Raw genomic sequence first — 21152 nt, 5'->3', positions numbered from 1 at the left:
CACCAAAAATACCCCAGAATTTTGTATTCAATCAATTATAGATGAGTAATATAGTTACATTAGTGTATTTATATTATAAATAGCAATCATATTGATTTGGAAGGACTTCTTTGAACTGACTTTGCTGGACTTTTTGAAGGGTTCTTGGTTGGAGTCTTCTCAGGAGTCCTGGCTGCTTTCTTAAAGAAAGTGTCCAAGGAAGTTTGGACAGATGTTCTCCAGGGAGATGAGCGACACAGCGAACTTGTCGCATTGGATCAAGCATTGTAAAGTCGAAACTGGCATTGTAAAGTTGAAACAGGGTGTCAATTTATAAATGTTGTAAGTGCAAAACGTAACTCGAAACGTTGTAAGTCAAGGACTGCCTGTATTTCAATACAGCTTATCCTCAGGACACCTATTTTTTTTACTTCTATAACTAACCAAAATTTGAATCAGTGACCCCAAAACATTTGCCACAAAACAAATAAAACAAAACCAACAAGCCATAACCCAAACATGGGTTCAAACACTTTTGACTAAATGAATTAAAAAAGACAGCAGTATTCAACTATTTCATGGAATATTTTAAAAAGGGAGGGGAGGACTTAAACTGATTACCTGGAATGGTGATTTCAACTCAGGTGGTGCCCTCGTAAATAAGAATTGAAGAATCAGGTTGAACGGAATTATATCTCCCACAGCTGGGCTACTGGCAATATGTTCACTAGTCTGGAAAAGCAGTGGTCTGGAAAAAAGCAAGTTACATAAGAGAACTGTGAAAGGAAGGAAAAGGGTGTAGCTGAGAATATTGTATGTATTGTGCCAATACTGTTACACCTTTTAGAAATGAAAACCATTTCCTCCTGTGAACCTCACTTGTTTGCCAATTTACAGCATAACCTCCTAATGCAATATTTGTGGTGATAATTTGTACAAGAAGCTTGTTATTTTAATTACACAACCTACCAACACTGTAATAGACCACAAGTTCTATATCGTTATGAAAATGCAGTATGAATACACAGTTCATTATCATAATAACTAATACTGAAAACAATGCAAAAAGGTACAATTTATCTGACACTAGCATGACAAAATTCACCAAATCATAGTTATGGTATGAATAAAAATCAAGAGGAAAAACACTAAGTTGTTCCTAATTTGCACGTGAAGTTGCAGAAGGTTTTTAATTAGAGTTACAACTAGTGGGAAGCAGGATATTACTTTAAAATTACAGTTTGGCTACACTAGTTATTGCTCGAGATATCGTGAGTGCAGCTTACCTGAATGACCTCAGCAGTCTGTAAGACTTCCCCAAGTCGGATACTCGCCTGCAGAGTGGAGCGACTGCTAACTCCATCTGGAAAATCAAAAGATTTTTACTTGAATCAAAATGCCCCAAGATGCAAAGGTCTGGGCCCAGCCAGTAGGCCTTTACATGATAATGACAGACAGTACGCCAGGTCAGCATCTTATCACTAACTGCCACGTTTGGAACCGAAGAATTCTCACCAAAGGGCAAGCTGACTGGGACAGGCTTTTCTGCCTTCTTTTGTGTAATACCCCAAAGATCAGTGATTATTGGTGGCTCACAACTAAGTATATGAGAGAATACAATGAGCTCCCAAGAGACTATCCTGGATCCACTGTTTGTCTTGGGCCATTTCATCTTTAGCAGTGAGTTTTCTGGTCAGTAGTTATATCAGTATCCCAAACTCTAGACATAGATTAGGAAGAAAGAGTATCTAGATAGATTTTAGTGACACTACTGATAGGACCTTAGTGTTAAAACCAGTATCAGAGACATGCTACTAGTATGGCTGAACATTAGGGGTGTGTGAAGCTGGCCATATTTGATTTGGATTTGGCCCAATTTGGGGGACAGTGATTCAATTAGTTGATTCAGATCACTGTCCTGATTTGATTCAGCCGAATCTGATGATTCGATGCCGAGTCAGAGAACCAGTGATTCAGCCACAGACACAGCTTTAAATGTTTTTTCTTCATACCTTGATGTACCAGGTGCGGCTTGTGAATGCTGAGGCGGTGGGGTGGATGGAGCATCCCACACCAGCGCGGGGACCCCCTGCGTGCTCGGCAGTGGACCCGGAAGTACTTCCAGTCCACTTCCGGGTCCACCACCAAACACACAGGGGACCCCCCTCCCCCTGCACCCCCAACAGCTTGGCAATCGGCCATGGGGGGACCCTGGGTGCACCCCCAGACCCAGGAGGCACCAGTCGCCAAGCCGGGGGGGCAGGTCCCCTGTGCGCTCCGTAGCAGACCCAGAAGTGGACCGGAAGAGCTTCTGGTCCACTTCTGAGTCTGTCGCTGAGCGAGCTGGGGACCCCCCCCGTGATCCTGTGGGACACTCCATCTGCCCCATCATCTCAGCATTCACGAGCCGCCTGGTACCTTGACATATGTAGAAAAAGCATTTAAAGCTGTGTCTATGTCTGAATCATCAAATCTCTCCAAATCAATTTGGAGAGTTCCGATTCGATTCAGAGAGATTAAAGGGTCTCCTGATTTGATTCAGATTTGGAGATTCAGCCACTGAATCAGGCTGAATCTCCACCAAATTGAATCAGCGACCGAAACCTCACACAGCCCTACTGAACATCCCTCTGGGTAAAAGAGCTAACAAAACAGCCTTCTCCAAAATACAAGGGCACAAAGTCTACATATACTAGAAGATGACAGCTGGGATTTATTGTCACTGGGTTACTTAAAGGCATAGTCACATCTAAGAGTGATACCTTCTAACTCAAAGATCTGCTCTCTGGATTCTGAGTGATAGCTGCTGGGCTCAGTGATAAAATCAGGGATTGCTAGAGTGTTTTTTGTTTTTCACAGAGTGCAGAACCCCACGTGCCAGGGACAGAATCCTGATTCAAGGTGAGGTGTATGACAAAAAACAATTTCAACTTTCAGATCCCATGTAGAGTTATTGGGGGGGGAGTCTAATAGAAACTGAAGAATCATCCTTTTATAAGGAAGCCGAGAAAGTGTAAAATGGAGTCATTAGAACACAGGCATGAAATCCCTTAATACCATTATCTCACTACATCATTACTTAAATGCCCAGCAGTATTATATATTTCACTAATAATGAACAAATAAACAAACAGTGGCTATGGCTTTTAGACACATGGCAAGTCTTTCCCATTCCAGAAGGTGGCACTCAACAATAGTGGGATAGGAACTTTACATGTACATTTTGAATCACTGATTTAAAAAACATCTTAGACATTACTTATTTACTTAACTTGGTGGAGTAACTAGGGCAGGGCAAACAGAACAACTACCCAGGTGCCAACTGGGAGAGGGGTGGCAAAAAAAAAAGTAGCTGCTGCCGGTACTTCACGATCAGAATTGTGATCACAGCAGCAACCAGAAGTTGCTGTAGCCCAGATGCCCGGATGCTGATGATTCAAACTCTTGTTGGTTCAGGCTTTCTATTTCTATATACTGCATAATTACACTAAATTTCAAAGGGACAAAAATGAATAAATAGCTGGAAGAGAAGACACTTTGAAATCCTCTTGACATTTCTATAACATCATTGAACTCACTCCACTGTATCTGTAGCAGGATGATATTTATAGCAAGGACTTTTAACATCATTATTTTCTCCAATAATATAACCTTTTTTTCCCAAATAAAACTGCCAGATCACATGCTGACACAGAGATTTCACAAATCACATTTAACTGTATATGTGGGATTCTTAGTTACTGTGAGCATACAAGAACAAAGTGGGCATGGCCACCTGTGTTGTCATACTCTTAGACGGGTTCATTTCTCACCCCCAATATGATAAACTAGCAAAGTAGCAGTGGTAGAGGGACAGTAAAGTGGTAATTAGGAGATTTTCAAAGGCCCAGATGGCAATGAAGCATCTAACGCCCACTGAACATTAACAGGAACTAAGAGTGAGATTTTCTCATTGCTTCTTTCAGGTGTTGGCTGGAAGTAAATTACTTCCAATAGGAGGTAGGTGCTGAAATCCATTTGGTGCTTTATAAAATTCCAAACTAGTCACCTAACTGCTACTTGGACCTTTGAAAATCAAGGCATAGAGTGCAAATTGTTCTCTCTGAGGAGGAGAGAGACCCAACCTAGGAAAAGACCAGACAGGATGTTACCTAACAATTTTTAAAGGATTTCCTCCCCCCAAAGTGGATATGATTAAGTGGGTAAGATTTTAGTTGAACTTTTGTTTTTACAAAGCTCAGCCAAAGATACGAATTCACTAAAACAAATGCCAATAATCTATATGACCAATAGCTTAAGAATGTCCTTAACTCCACATTTTTGGTCTTAAGTATGCAAAAGAGCATGATTTACTTTAGAATACTCTGTTCTTAAACTCCAACCTTTATTCATTCTAGGAAATTATGAGTATTGCCAGAACTATATAAATTTAAAGGAAGCAGATGGCTGATTCGTGAAACAGTAGGTGCCAAATAAAAAATGTTTTGTGAGTTTGGAAGTCTATACCCTCTAGGATGAGTCAAGAAAAGTGGGAATGAGTGAGGCTAATGTGGTAAGAACATACTTGAACAATATAAACTCAGACCTCCAACACTACTAGGTTGTGTACTGTAACTTGATGTAGTCAGTCAACAGCTACAATTCAAGTATAATTAAGATTGTTCCTTTTATTTGAGCATGTGCTTTATTTGACTGAATTAGATCAGGGATGCTCAACCTTTGGCCCATGGGCCAAATGTGGCCCATAGAGCCATAGATATCTGACCCACAGGGTTCCCCATGGATCGGGAAATTTGGTGGCAGGGAGCAGTGGCGATAAATATGACCACCCTCCCTTGCTGCCAAATTCCCAAGCCCCGCACAGGGGGAGTGGTGGCAAGAGCTGCTGCCCTCACCGCGGGAACAGCTGAAATGAATGTGCATCCATGGCCTCAAAGATATTAAGAGATGTGTTGAATGCAAGTCATGGGAAGTGATTCTTCTTATCTACTGAATCCTAAGGCCTCTCCTGGAGTATTGTTTTGGGCACCAGATTTCAAGAAAGACACGAACAAACTGGAAACGGCACAGTGGAGAACAACAAACAAGATCTAGAAAACATGACATATGAGGAAGAATTAGAAAAACTATTTAGTCTCCAGAAGACAAGACTGGGGAGTGGGGAATTTGATAACAGCCTTCAAATAAAAATCTGCTCTTATAAAGAGGATGGTGATCAGCTATTCTACATGCCCTCAGGGAACAGAGGTAGAAGCAAGGAAAATTTTGGCTGGATATTAGGAAGAACCTTCTTTTATTTTTTTGCTCAGGATCGCAAATCTGGTTGATTGCAAACACAGATCTGCAGTTGGGATGAAAATTGTTGAGAGTGGGCTGTCTTTAAAACTCATGGTAGGTGAGAAGTAGAAGAGATGGTTTTTCCCTTAGTTAGGTACCAAACAAACATTTTGTACCTATGGAGGTTGGATCCATTTTTGTAGCTATATTAGAGAAAGATTTTTGGATTTCTTGGAATAGAAATTGATCCTACAGGAATGCAGGCCTTGAACGCTGCGGGCACTTAACAGGAATGTTCTGAAAGTGACAAATGTCCAGGGGTGGAATAACACCGCCCACTGCCTCCCATCCCTTTCTCCTTTGTCCAATACCCTGTGCTTTTGTGGGCTGAGTTTTTTAATACATTTCAGTCAATGCTGTTACAGAATATAAGTGTTATTGTGTTACAGTGCATTTAATGAAGCTACAGCCTCCTGGACAACTTCTATACATAACTTTATGTCTGTTCATTGTCACATCAGCCTTCACCAAACATTTAAGCCTCAGAAAATCTGTTCCCTATTTTTCTCTCATGTGACTGTGTTGTACCCCATGGCTAGCTAATCAATTATTTGCTGAGCTATTTACTGACTAGCCATATTGTGAATAACTGCCTCTCATGACTGTCTTGTCTAACCAGATTATATTCAGCAATTTAGTTAAAATCACCTTTTACTAAAAGTCTGTTTTTCCAGCCAAAAAATCTTAAGATTTTTTTTGTAGTTGTTAGCAATTATTTTTTCCTAGCCAAAAAGAATTCCAAGTTTTCAAACATTAATTCAGAAATGCTTTTCTCTAGCTCTTGAGCATCACAGAATCTTAAAGCAAATATTAGTAGGGAAGCAGTGGGACTCTCAATTGTTATATGAAAAAGTTGACCTTGAAGGGATGTAGAATTTGATTTCTCTACCATACAAGGATTCCAAAATGATAGATGTTTAAAATAATTTTTTCAGCTGTGAAGTACCTCCAAGATACTGCATACTAAAAAGTAATTTCCTTCTTCTGGCAAGATAGAAGGCATTAAATATTGAGTATACTTTAGCTCCACTACTTCTTGTCTTTCGGATTTCAACCCTGATTAAAGCAGAATTGTTTTTTAGCTCCCATCATGAAGAAAAGAAAGGAAAGATTTCTTAGAAAAATAATAAAGATACCTCAGATTTATCTGTTCTGTTTTGATCTTAGAATATCATATCTCTACACAAATATTAATTAAACCCCAGCATCTGTAAGTAAATATTAATATATACTTCCTTTATAGTTAGAAGGGGCAGAGAGAGAATCAGGTCTCATACAAAAATCACATACCAAGGCAGCGGTTCTGACTCCCATCCCTTCCTAGAAGCTAAACAGTAGGAAATAAGTCTCTATTGCACCAGTATCTCTCAGCATGGATTTCAATAGTAAACACTTGCGCAGTCACCATTTGTATTTTATTATCTTATTGGGGAAGGTACCAAAGAAGCCCCCTTGTTCATGTTCTGTTCAATTCATTATTAGAACAACTGGCCACAAAGATCAAGATTATCTCCTGCTTGGTACCAAATCAAGATCTCCTGGACTCTAGGTGGAACTCCTTAAGAATACTCCTGTACAGTCTTCTCTTGAAAAACTCCTGAGCTGCATCCCCACAAGAAAGGGTGTGCATTTGCCGTGGGGTAAAAGCAGTGGCATAAATTTGTGTTGCTGCTTTTGCCCCTGTACATGCCCCTGTACACGCCCTTACCTGGGGTCCTGGGCACCTCCGGGTGTGCAGAGCTTGGCCAGCAGTCGGAGTGTGGCTCTGGCTGGCCAGGCTCTGGTTTTGGGTGGTGCATGCTGCCGCCATGTGTGCCATCATGCTTTTTTCTGGCCCGATCTCCTGGTGTCATAAAAGCCCACTGCACTGCAAATTAGCGGTGTGATGAAAGTCTGCACGTGTGGTGCATGCAGTCTGCAGTGCCACAGAAAGGACTGCAGCACCACAAACCACACGTGTGCTTGTTTGGATACACCCCCGGGTAGCAAAACAACATTGACAACCCTAAACACAAGGGGATTCTTTAGACTTCCATTTAATTTCTCCAGCTGTATTTTAAATGATCAAATAATTAACAGTATATAAAACTGGTGATCAATGTTATCAACTAAATCTGCTTTTACACTATTTTAATTCTCAGATTAATCTCTAAAGATCTTTAATATTACAAATCTAGTTGAGTCACACATAGTCTGCTTAGAGATCTTACAAATAAATATTGTTCCTTGTCTCTCATACTCTGAGTATAATTCCATTTAAGAAAATATCAGTGTAAAACTCCAGATGCATCTGAGCCAATAAACACCAAAGACTCAAAAATAAAATTCTAAAAAAAGTTATAAAATAAAAGTTTGTCTATCAGAAAACAATGACTTAACAAGATTAAAACAGTTCATAGGACAGTATTAGCTAAGGCAAATATAAAGTCTAAGAGCAGAGCTTCCCATCCCCTATTGAAACTCTTGGAGTGTAACACAAGAATTAAACTACAATAAAACAAGCATAAAGCTGCAACTGAGTAGACAGTTATGAAATATACAGAGAATCACGAAAGGAACCAACAACTGGTTGCTTTAAAAATGGTGAAAAAGAATTATAACCAACCCATGGGGTAAGGGTGGTCTCTCATATATTACAGAATCACAGGTTTGGAAGGGACCTGAAGGGTTACTAGGTCCAACTCTCTGCAGAAATGCTATTCATAAGAGCTTATCCAACCTTCTCTTGGAAACCTCCAGTGAAGGAGATTCTACAGCTTCCCTGGAAAGTATTTTCCATTGCCTTACTTGTCTAACAACAAAGACATTTTCCCTCAGATGTAATCTTCATTTCTTTGCTGCAATTTAAAACCATTTCTTCATGTCCTCTCCCTATTCTTTAGTCTTTCAAATAATTGAAAACTGCTATCATGCTTAATCTCCTTTTCTCCAAGCTAGACGTATCTACCACTCTCAGCCTTTCCTTATAGGGCTTGCCTTCCAACCCCCTTATCATCTTTGTCACTTGCCTCTGGACTCTCTCCAGCTTCTCCAGATCCTTTTTAAAATGGAAAGCCTAGAACTGCACGCACAATCCTCCAGCTGTGGCCTAACAAGTGCTGAGTAGACTGGTATTATTGCTTCCTGCACCTTACACCTAATACTCTTCTTGATGCAGCCCAAATTATGTTAGCTTTTTTGCAACTGATGACCCATTTGAGTCCTGTGATCCGCTAGAACCCCCAGTTTCTTCTCAGCCATGCTACTGCCCAGCCAGTTATCTCCCGTTCTGTACCTGTGCCTTTGGTTAATCTTCATTCTGTTCTTTCACTCAGCTCTTCAGTGTATCAGGATCTTTTCTAATTCTAGTGACTGAATTACATCACAAAGCACAGGGATAAATAGGCCTTGCAATTCTTAGTGCATTTCATCTCAATGCAGTTGTTATTTTTACTTATTATTCTCTTAATAAATGCCTTTTTTCCCTTTGAGCTTTGGAATGTTATTTTGACAGAACATCAATTTTCATGCCAAATAATGAGAAATCCTCCTTCCTTCTCAATAAATTTCTGAGTTTAAAATGTTTACTTTTCCTCCTGTTTCACTGTCTCTATTAATAACCCTACAGACCTTTGTTGTCACAAAGCAACAAAACTCACAGTAATGAGCAGGTTAAAAAGCTCTCTGATGCCTAGCTGGTTCCTCACTGGATAGATAAATGTCAGGAAAATGTCTTTAAGAGGGCTTGCCTGACCTCAGGAAAAAGCGCTTCCAGCCTGACTAATTCTAAATGTGAAAATAACATTTAAAAATGCATCCATTCGTCTTGGATTAGAGGTGCTTTTCTAAGAGAATACCTTAAATAAATGGGTCTTCTATAAATATTGTAAATGTTCATCACAGGTAAATTAAACTCTTTCACACAATGGGATTCCCAATAAATGGTGAGCCTGTAAACTGCAAATAGTTTTTAGGGCTTTGAATGCTTTTTCAGTGTATGCAGTGTAACATGGTGCAGATTGATGGTTACCTATGTTTATATCTAACAATCCAGCACACAACTAATCTGAATACTAGGACAGCATCTATAATTAGGGACCTAATCAAATCCCAATTTCATGGATTTCGCAGAAATTGTGAAATCAGGCAATTTCTGCAAAATCCATGGGGGGAAATAAAAAGCTTGCTAAAAATAAAATGCTGGCTTCCCAGTGGAAGCCAGCAGTCCTCACAGTCACTGTGGCCCAGCCACACAGCCCACTGGGGGAAAAGGGGAGCTGGCAAGATGACTGCTGCCCTACCCCTGATTGGCTGATGGCTTCCTGTCATGTGACCCCACCCCATCTACCAATCAGCAATGAGAAGTTGGGGCTATATGAGGGACAGTCCTCTCCACCAATCAGTGGCAGGGGGCAGGGCCACCAGGGTCTTTTGGCCAATCAGAGGCATGGGGGGAGGGGACAAAGCAGTGTGCCTGTGAATATGGTAGCCAGCACCACAATTTTCCCGCAAAATCAACCAGCCGCCTTCTCGAGTTTAGCAGACCCCTATCTATAATGCACAGATTATTACAATGAAACACAGCACATGTCATTGTGGGATTCTTGATTATACAGTTCTGTTTATTGCTGATACATACACTAGAGGACATGAACCAACTACTTTTGAAGTAGGAGGTTGCTCCATCTCCTTCCTTACAATGCTAACAGAAGATCTATATCAGGAATTCAATGGCACAAAGTTTTACTACACTGAAGTTTTCTACATCACTTTAAGATCAAAATTCCCAGGGCCAGGTTTCTTCATTAGTTGGATTAGAGATGCTGGCACCAGGGAAGCTGAATCACGGGCAGCAGCAACAGCAGCAGCAGCAGCAGGAGGAGAGACTCAGCCACTTATCTCTTGTTACAAGTATAGCTTAAGAAAAAGAAAGCAGGAAGAGGACGCGACAGAGAGACAAATGCAGCACAGAAGGCAGCCATAAGAACAGCAGCAACAGCTAAAGATAGGGGAAGAAGTAAAACTCAGAACGAGAGAACTATAGGTTTAATTTAAGTTTCTCTCACAGCACAACAGCAGAGAGATCAGAGGATTTATTGCCATTTAATTGTCCATTCAGTAACTGCAGTCAACACAGTGGGAGACAGCATGTAAAGCTCCTTGCACTGAGATAAGAACATATTTTTGCCTTTTAGATGAAAGGCAACTTACATCAGGATGAGGAAAAATGTGTTTACAGAGACAAAGGAAGGGATATTTCATTGTAATGGTAATATTTATACATCAGGTATATATAAGCTTCTTTAAGCATTAAATATAAATACGTGCTGCACACATAAACATAATAAATATGAATTTATAAATGAACAATTTGGCAAAAACCAAAAACATGTCCCTCTGTGCTTTGAAGATAAAGATGACTAGCATCTTAAAACTGACCTAGCCTTTGGTCACCAGGTCGCAGGATATTTATGTTATATTCTCTGAAAGCCTCACATTACATTGTGTTACTATTAATATCCTTTATGTGAAAATAGCAAATTCTCCACTGGAAACAGGAATTATCTGATAGACTTGTGTTTAGTTTATCAGCTGAGTAAAAATGAGGAGAATAATATATCTGAGCGGAGATATACTGATCAGTGCACCAGCAGAATCACAAAACACTGTCCTTCCTTCGGTACACAGCAATGGACAGGCCTTCACTATGTGCTGATGTTTCTTTAGTTTGTAACCTACAATGTAAGCGTGCCCAATCAATGACCATAGTCACTGTTGGCATTGGGGGAATATATAGAAAACCCATGAAACACCTGAGAAACATGTGAAGAGGTTCCAATGAAGCAAATCAGTGGTAAAGAGGAATAGGCTGGCATTACAAAGTAAATTGAATTCATATCAGTTTAAAGACATCAGTGGCAGGCTTCAGGTTTGACAAAATTTGCCTCATAATGATAAGTGGTGATGGTAAGATTAATAGACCCAAAGTGGACCAGTTTCAACAGTTATCTGTCATCTATATTCTAATGGGAATTAAGTATCTACACATTTCAGTTAATACAGGGAACCAAACAATACGGAAATGAGCCCTTAAGCTTACCTGTGCAAAATCAGCAGCGAGTCGCATCTTCCCACCTTCACCAAGGGGTCTTATTAGGCTGGCATTACGAATAAAAAGTTCAATTGCTCTCTGAGCAATGGCTTCGGTGTTATCAAAAACAAAGTCGAAACACTCAAAGTGTCTGAAGTAGTCACTCATGATTCTTGCAATGAAGCCCTGTAATTCTTTCATGTACAGAGAACAAGGGACATCTGGTTTTCCTGAGCTGGATAATGATCTACCAAAAATGTAAAAAAGCAGCTAAATTCATCCTTATAACACAACTAAAAATTATTTATTTCTTTTTAATTTTCTTCTTATCCCATGAAGTAATTTTCTCTTGCTGGTATGAATTACTGCATCTTATTTCTGCCTGTACGTAGCTCCCTCTGGAACTGCAGTCTAACATCTTTCTTGATCAACCATTGACATTATGACAAGCTACAGGAAATCACCCCCTCCTATCCAATTTGCACAGCCTCCATCAGCTCAGAGGCTACAGCTCTAAATCCAGCTCCTAAGCTTAAATGTCCCAGCTGTTGGTATAATACTTTAATATTAGATTAAATAATACTAGGTACATGCCTCAGAGTAACTAGCCCAGCTTGTCTCAAACCCACTCTCTCTTAGGCCTAGTTTGTTCTGCCAGCAAAACTCTGAGTGTGAGTATACTCACAGCTTGTCTACTGTGACAAAACCTTTCTTCCTCCCAGAAGAGTTGTACCACCTCTGACAAACAGAAAAGGCTTCTGCTTCTGTCTATCGGCTGACAGAAGGTGTATGCAGCTACTTTCACACCTGCTGTCTACTGTGGTCCCTTCAATATAAAAGTGCTTAGATTTTGTGCTCTGATGGCTTGGCTGTGGCAGTTGCTGTCCACCCATAAAACTTTTGATAGCAGAAGGGTGTAAATACAGACAAGACATTAAAATGCCAAAGTCCGACACCCAAGATTGTAGACACTTTCTTCTAATTGGGGCAACAACAGAGTCTGAGCTATAGGGCATAGTCATCAGTGATCTCTCTCTTTGAATTATAGTCAGGTTCTAGAGTACTCTAAGATGTGAGTGGGAAGAGAGGGCACGTAGCATCTTGCAGGATTTAAAAAGTCCACGGTTTGTATCAACAGATCAAACCAGAGAGCGCTTATTTGTATTAAGAAGAGGGAAGACTGAAGCTGGTAAAATACTGTCAATGACAAGTGGAAAATCAAAATGAAAAACATCTACAAAAATGTAGTCAGTGTGGTAGAAGTGATATCTTTTATTAGACCACCTAGATAGTTGGAAAAAAATTCTTTATTTGCAAGCTTTTGGGCGCACGTGCCCTTCCTCAGGCAAAGGAGAATACAAAGATTGTAAAATTACTCCCAAGTAGAAATGAAACTTCATATTGCACAGGAAACCTAGAGGGTGGTATAAGTTCTCCTGGGTGGAAAAGTTAATTTTATGCAAATTAGAGGATGGGCACGTGAACCAAAAGCTTGCAAATAAAGAAAAAAAATTTGCAACTATCTAGTTGGTCTAATAAAAGATATCTCCTCTACCACACTGACTGTTTTTGCCTTTAGATCAGTACGGTTAAAACCTTTATCCCTGAAACATGGAAAATATTGTAATTAGCTGTTCTGAAACTAAAACTTTTCAATTTTACAAGAAAGAATCAAAATCCCTGTGACCTGGAAGCGAACACCGCTGCTCCAGCCTTTTTTTTCAAGCCAGAAGTGCATATTTGCAGAGCAGCCTCAACACAACAGAACTTCTTTACCCAGAAGAACCATTCCATCACCAGTCCTCCTGTGTAATATGAAACATCTTAACAAGAAAGAAGCAAAATACAACATCCTGCTTGCCAGCAGACACCTTAGAGGTAAACAGACTGCCCCACTTTTGTCCAAGCCTAATTTGCATAAAATGATTTTTTCCACCAAGGAGAACTTATACCACCTTCCAGTTCTCCTGAGCAATATGAAATTTCATTTCTACCTGGGATAAATTTTATGATCTTTGCATTCTCCTTTGCCTGAGGAAGGCTGTGTGAGCCTGAAAGCTTGCAAATAAAGACTTTTTTTTGCAACTATCTAGTTGGTCTATAAAAATGTGCTTTTTTGAATGGCTGCCTTAGAGAGAATGCACGAGATGTTGGGGTGACAGTGAACACCACAAGGGAGAGGTCACCACTAATGCTCTCACTGCCAGATAAATGGAGTTAACACAAAAATACTGGCCCCAGGTCAAGGTTTATGGAAGCATTCTCCACTAACGCTTGGAACCTGTGGCCATTGCAAACCAAGTATTTGGGTTTTAAAACCAATTGCCACCATGGCACAGAACTTATCAAAAAATGCTAAACTCAGTTTGGGGAATATTTTCAAGCTATTTTCATTTCAAAGGGTTCAAAACTGATTCTTTTTATTTTCCAAATAATTCACATTTTTTCATGAAATTTTTCATTTAAAATATTACAGAAATTGTTATCCAAAACAGCTATCCACACTTCTTATTTATCAAAAGCTTGAGTTTTAGTAAACAATACATTTCATTTAGTTCTCAATAATGGTTTGGACAATACTTTTTGATAAAAAAGTTGACCAATTTTTTATTAAAAGAACTCTTTCTTGAAAAAAACAAAAAGCACTGACATTGTTGAAAATGTCTCACAAAAAAGTTGTTTTCTAAGAAGTCCTTTTCCCCACACAGAAAAGTTTTCATTTCAAATGGTCTGCTGACCAGTTTTACTTTACAGGCAGTCAAAATAAAGGCAGGTGTAATCTGATTATGACCGTTTGGATCAATGGCTAGGCTTCCTGCTGCGTTTTGTGTTAAATGACAATCAAACACACAAACCCTCAGGCAAAACTTCCTGTTGCAGTCATTGCAGCAATTAAAGGATGTTAAGCATGTACAATAAACAAAGACAATGATAAACTATGAAAGTTGTGACTGATTACCCAGAAAAATCTTCCTGATGCATAGTGATGATAATAGCTTCTACTGAGTCTCCGACTGAATTCAATAAGGGTTGCACAGCACTACCCATCAGATCATGGACTGCCTAAGAGAGTGAAAAAGAGACAGGAAGAAATCAGTAAAAAAAATAACCCAGAAAACCTTCTAACACCTGAAATATATCTTGATTAAGGATAAATTAATTGTTACAGATATTTGCTCTCTTCATTTTAACAGTGTTCCTTTATCCCATATTAGACACTACTTAAAAGAAAGGAAAATGTAATGTTAGCTTCTGTTTATCTTTATTTAGCCATTTAACTAAGGCAGAGAAAATGTGGCTTCTTTACCACTACTAATACTACTAAAGTAAAGCTTTTATTTGAGGGGGCGTGCTGCACTTTAATACTCCTTGCATACAAAACATACTTTTGGTGCATGCACTTCAGTTTCACTTCAAAGGTGTTAACAATAATCTCTCCTTTTTAATGGTCTGGCTGTTCCATTAATCAAGCTAACCTTTCTTAGGGCAATTTTGCTGTCTGCTAGCTACTCCCAATTTCTCTCTCCCTATTTCACAGTTTTGGAAACTCTAGCTTGTTTCAAAATCATAGATCAACCCATGGATACCAGCCTTCAGCAACAGCTAGGATTTTAGCTTTAGTTTTAGTTAAGCAGCTGAAGAAGAGTATCTGTCCCTGCCCCATGCAGCCATAACTCTAGAAACGTTGTGCATTATATTCCAAAGTGTGCTGTATGTGAGAAAATATAGTACTACTTAAATTTGACATCAAACATAAACATGGATAAGGGACAGAGGAAATGCAAATGATGGAAAAGTTTAAGTTAATGTATATTGTGGCCAAGGGGAGGTCCATATAGTCAGAAAAGGTACCAGATGACAACAAAGTAGAAGTTGGCTCCCATTTTAAGTATGGCAAAACAACAAATTTCAGCTTTAACTAAATAGCATGTTGATATTCAGTTACCTTTAAGGCTGCAGCAATAGTTTGCTCAGCAACTGCTGGAAATGAACTCTGATTGGAAACCACCTAAAATGTAAAGTAATTTTAACATAGTTAAAATTCAATGACTGATTAGGTAGTACATTTTGTTTGGCTTGAACTCATATTTGATTATTCCCATTTATTATAGAGAAATGGGCCACAGCTATGAATCATAATCAAATGCTGTAGATCTTCAAAGCTAGGTATTCCACAAGATCAATCCAGTGTCTGAAAGGGTACCCATGGCTTTTAAAAAATATTTAGTAATCCTTCAGAAAATGCTGATCTGGTAAATCACAGACAAAATATTATTCATTTGGTAAAAACATTTGCATTCTAAGAAGAAATAACTGAGATGCAGCATCTCCTTCTCAAAGGCAATCAGAAGATCCAAATGCCAGATATTCACAATGACCTCTACAGCATTAGAAACAACAAAACTTAAGAACAACTGGGTCTAAAATGAAGCTTCTCTTGTGCTCCAGATCAATGATAATTGATATTGTACAGAGGGTACCATTTAAAATACACTTGCATTTATTTTCTGTTACTGATTTCTTAAGCTTTCCATGAACCTAGGGTCTGACTCACTCCCACTGAAGGCAAAGGAATGACTCCCACTAAACTCAACAGGAGCCCAATAGGCCTTTAATTATTTCCAAATCAAAACTATACATTTTGAAATGTTGGATTTCTAGGATTTGTGGCTTGAAGTAATAGCAATACAATGTGATAGAAGTTAAGTGGTCTATTCTGCTATTGAACTGCGTGGGATTTATGGAGAGCTGTACAACTGTTATAAGTATATGTATTTGTAGAATACTTACATTCCTTATAAGTAAAGTGATTGTTAAAATACTACACTTGAAATAACTGCTCACATTCCAGCTACAAGCACATTAGGATTAGAATCAAAGAAAGCTGGAAACATCCTATCAGTTTTCTTACAATTACCAACATATTTATATTTTTAAAATCTTTTTATCTTTAATTTTAAAATACTCTCATATTAATTATTAAATAACATTTAACACTGAATCATATCAGATCCCACATCAACATCAGAAAACAGTAGGTTCATTACTGAGATGCCAGAGAGCAGATTTAAAATTAGATACACCACCTGTTTGCAAAATTCACACATATTTTATCTGATTTTCATGCTTTCTTGAACATTTTAAAGCCAGTATCTCCAGTATGGTATTTATGAGCCTGTCTTCATTGAAACCAGGGTTTAATCAAAATTAGCAGACAGAAGTGATAGTAGTTTGTCATGGTTCATGCTGACTGTGTAACCATTATTGGCACAGTTTCAGTAAACTTAATTGTTACAGAAATATGTAAAGCCATGTTGAAATTTCGCTGTAGAACAGAATTTAGTCAGAGGAGCAATCTCCTATGGGAAATTCAATGGTTTTCTTAGAGACAATGCTTTTCTTTATTTCATCCTTCCTAGGGCTGTTTTCAACTGAAGGTGAAGTCCAGGCCACTAACATAGAGAGAGGGGAAAGGTGGGGAGATCCTCTCAGAAAGGTTAATTCAAACTGGATTGGGTATAGAGAAGGGCTACTAGGATGATCAGGGGAATGCAGAGGTTATCCATGGGAGAAGACTAAACCAGTTTGGTTGAGCCAACAACAAAGGCTGAACATGGATATAATCACTGTTACAACCAACAGGTAAACACCAGGAAACATGAACGCCTCGTGCCTCCCAAGGCTGGAGGGGTATGGTAACCACCCGCAGGCGGGGCGGCGGTGGGGGCATGGCAGCGGTGAGCGGGAACCGCCCACAGACAGCCATGGTGATGTCAGTGGCAAGAGCACGACAAGCAGGGACCGCCCGCAGGCAGCTGCAGCGGTGTCAGCTGCAAGGGGGGGGAGGCGTGGCAAGCACCGACTGGCAATCAGTGACTGCCCGCAGATGCCAACCGCAGCATTGGTGGGAGGGGGTGGCGAGCAGCAACCACCCATAGGCAGCTTCAGTGGTGTCGGCAGCGAGGGGGGAGGGTGGTGAGCACTGAGTGGCGATTGGTGACCGCCCGCAGATGTCACTGGCAGTGGCCAATCTCAGGGGGTGCACTTGAACCCACATGCACCCCCTATGCATGGCTAATGCCAGAAAAGGAGAAGAGTTATTTAAGCTGAAGGACAATGTTGGCACAAAAGAAATAGGAATAAATTAACCAAGGATAAATTTACACTGGAAATTAGAAGGAAGTCTCTAGTCATAAGGAGAAAGAGGTTCCGGAGCAGCCTCCCAGTAAGAGTATAGAAGGCAAAAAACTGACTGCGTCTAAGTTGGAGCTTGATAAATGTACTAAAGGGATTATATGACATGGTTACCTATTGTAGCAGGAGACTGGATTGGATGATCCAAGTTCTCTTCCAGTCCTGTGTTCCTCAGCTCCCCATACAGAGGGCTGCAGGTATGTTGAAAAGTTCTCAGCATTTTTCACTCATCTGTTACAATCTGTAACTTCTAGATTTAGATTCCCAATAGATTTAAAGCCACCTTTCAGGCAAGGGACAGACATTCAAAAAGCCTGAGTATGAATTGATTCAATCTCTGAAGGTTAGTCTAACCTGGCTAGGCTGAACTGGTTTGCAACCATCCAGACGTTCCCTCTGGACTGAAGAAATGCCAGTACATGCCTGCAGTGGCTCAGGCTAGAAGCCGGGGGAAGCTAGAGCAGCCCTCCCTTCCCTTTTCTCAATGCTGAGCTGAGGGTGGGGGGAGGGAGGTGTGGTCAGGCCCCAGCAGAATGCTCTGATTAAGGAGGGGTCCCCCCAAACTGCCCCCCCCACCGCTGACCAGACCAGCAACAAGTTGATAACAGCATTTAGCACCCCATCAAGAAAACAAAAGCCTTTCTCATTAGTTCAAGCTCTTAAACAGCTTTTTCCAAGGAAGGAATGGAGGGACATTACCAGCTGTTGATTAGCTCCAAAAAGCCCTAAGTGGACACTGTCCTGTCTGCCTTACATAGACTCCTCTCAGCATTAGCAGCATACCACACACTGGCTATGGTCTATGCTATGGGAGAGGAAGTGGGGGAATCCCTGCTTGGGCAGGGAGTGGAAGAGGGAGGTAGGGGGAAGCCAGGCAGGGGGGCAGGGCCAGCCCTGTTCTCGAGCAGAGAGCCCTGCCCAGGGCTGCAAAGCATCTGGGATGCTAGGGGACTCTGGTTTAAGATAAACCAGGAAGGGGTCTGGGACAGACATTGCATAAACCAGTTTGACTCGAATCAGTTAAGTCTGATACTGCATTCAACCAGGTTTAGCTCAAACCAGTTTCAACCGTTTTCAAACTGGTTTATTTGCACTGAACATCTGTTCTGTTACAGATTTAAACCAGTTTCTGATTACTTAAACCGGCTTATGTATCATGTCTGTCCCTAGTCTCAGAGTGTTGCAACAGTTTATAGTATAAAACAACCACTAACACAAACACTCACAATATAATTTGAGGTAATCAATACACAATATACAAGTGTTCAAACGAAAGGTGGGAACAAGGGGAATAACGAGGCTAGTAAGTTTGACTCATGCAATCATGTTGTCTAAGAAAGCACTATGTGGCACAGGATACTTAGTATGTGCTAAATCTGTGGAATGTTATGTGGTATTAACGTTAAAACATGTTCTGAGCAATTACAAGGTAATGCACAGAGGAGAGGACAGTTCTGCTGCTGCTGGAAGAAGAGGGGGGGAGTTTGACAAATCGCCCCAGAAGGAAGAAGGGAAACTCCCTAAGGTGTGTGAGCAGGAAACTACAGAGTCCACAGTCCCCACCCACCTTGCCCACACCTCTTTGGTCATTTGACCCTGCCATATTTTTCTTTGTGAGGTCAGACCCGGCTGCTGCTGCCTCCTCTCCTGGCTAAACAGAGGCTGTTTCCCCTGCACAGTCTGTGTCAGGGGAGACAGCACTGGAGTGACTTGCCTGTCTTGCCCTCAGTTTCACTCTCCACCTGCATTCTTACTAGCTATGCCTATAACAACCTGCAGGGAACCTGCAAGTTGGAGCAGGAGTTGTAAGAGGGATGATTTTGAGGGTGTCTGGCCAAGCTTGGAATCACAACATAGAGAAGGGAGATTTCTTGGCAGAAGTTGGCTGGGAATGGTGCATCCTGGGATGCTGGAAAACTGCAAATCACATGTATCATCCCCACAGCACAGGCCAAATGTTAGAACAACACAAGTTACTTAATATGATCTGCAGATAGTCCTCCTCCAAAAAGTTGTAAGTCTGTTATACTATGAGTGCATTAAGCATGTGTTTTCCTGCTTGAATGGGCAGATGCTCACAGTAAGTGCCTTTAACATTTACTAAGTGCATCTTGCGATACGGCCCAATACTGATAAACTGATTTTTAACCAACTCTGCCTTCGTATTCTAGTCCCGTTTCAGAAACATCCATCATAAACTCTTTCTTGTTTTTTTCTCATGCTAGAAAACACATCTTCTAAATAGATCTTCCATGCTTATAAACAGCAATCATTCTATCTACGGAGATTTCATGTGACACGTTCAATGACATTTTATCTTATGTTGCCTCTGCCTGAGCCAATTGGTCACTTTATTACTCAATCTCTAGTGATACCAGCTGTATTTTGCAATGTGAGATAAAGAAACCTGCATTATCTACTACTCCTCTACCTCACTGAAAATCAGACCATTCATTATTATTATAGCTCACATAGTTGATAGTTTAGCCACATATAAATTCAAGAGATAGAAATGAAAATCCATGCTCTATCCAGGTCTGTAACAATTTCTAATTTACCAGACCACAGATAAAATAATACATAATAATAAGAGCAAGAGTACAAGCAAGCCAAAAAACCATATATGCTAATATATCAAGCAGCATTCCACAATTATAATACAATCCTCATTTATACACACAACTGTCATTCTATGCTGCTGCACAAACAATTTTAAAAAAGTATTTGTATGAATTCTCATAATTTCAGGGCTGGGTAAACCTGAGAAAGAAAACCAGTTAATCAAAATTAACAGCAAGAAGCTCAGCTCTGTGAAAGTTACCTTCAGCATTGACTGGTGCAGTCTGTATAGCGAGTTCACTACAGCCACATTCCTTCTCTGCCCTTCAGTAAGCGGGCCAATCACCTGGCTGGCATCTCCTTGAGTGGATAGCTGCAATAAATAAAGTAGTTAGAAGTAGTATGAAGTAGACTATGTCAACAATTTTCTCTTGAAACAGGATAAAACTTAAGACACAAAGTTAATTAAAACTAGTAAACATCACGCTGATCAGAAAAAAACCACCTGGCAGAAGTTCATTCCTAAAAGTCAATGTCTTGAATTTAACTCTCATTATGGATCACATGAAATACAGAAGAGACCCTACAAGACCCAAAACAAGCAGATGGCAAGATGAAAAATGAGGGTTGGAAGAACCCCAAATAAAGCTGCCAGACAGAAAAGATTCAGATCCCTAAAAGTTATGCCCTGCAGCATCCAAGTCAGTAATTCCCAAAAGCTGTGCTGTGAGATCCTGTACCACCCCACCCCTCTTTGCGAGGAGGAAAATGCTCTCCTCTGCCATCTGGCACCCAGTGTCTTCCCCAGCTACTCCAGCAGCACCTGTGTTGCTCCTCTGGGAACTGGCGCCATCACCACTGCAGTCTTCCCCTGCCTTTCCCCACCCAGAGACGGGCAAGCCCCTATGCCAGTCCCCACCCCATGGTCTCACCAGCACTCTGCTGCAAGTAGGCAGACCAGGCAGATGCACAGAAGAGCTGCCCTTTGCAGCCTGACTCGTCCCCTCTACTC

General features: G+C 40.4%; 1 protein-coding gene across 1 annotated transcript in view; it reads right to left on the bottom strand.

The window, feature by feature from the left end:
• The window catches only part of COG5 (component of oligomeric golgi complex 5), a 363968-nt gene that overhangs the window by 23455 nt on the left and 319361 nt on the right, over positions 1-21152 (bottom strand). The window contains exons 15-20 of the mRNA XM_006026439.3: positions 20403-20513; positions 15333-15395; positions 14346-14449; positions 11396-11633; positions 1266-1342; positions 601-727 (exon numbers count right to left, since the gene is read on the bottom strand). Coding sequence (XP_006026501.1) covers positions 601-727; positions 1266-1342; positions 11396-11633; positions 14346-14449; positions 15333-15395; positions 20403-20513 — 720 coding nt within the window. The remainder of the gene's footprint in view (positions 1-600; positions 728-1265; positions 1343-11395; positions 11634-14345; positions 14450-15332; positions 15396-20402; positions 20514-21152) is intronic.

This window comes from Alligator sinensis, unplaced genomic scaffold (assembly GCF_000455745.1).
Source record: "Alligator sinensis unplaced genomic scaffold, ASM45574v1 scaffold100_1, whole genome shotgun sequence".
Classification (NCBI taxonomy): Eukaryota; Metazoa; Chordata; order Crocodylia; family Alligatoridae; genus Alligator; species Alligator sinensis.
Note: the sequence above shows the minus strand (reverse complement) of the source record. Positions and strands in the feature narration are given on the sequence as shown.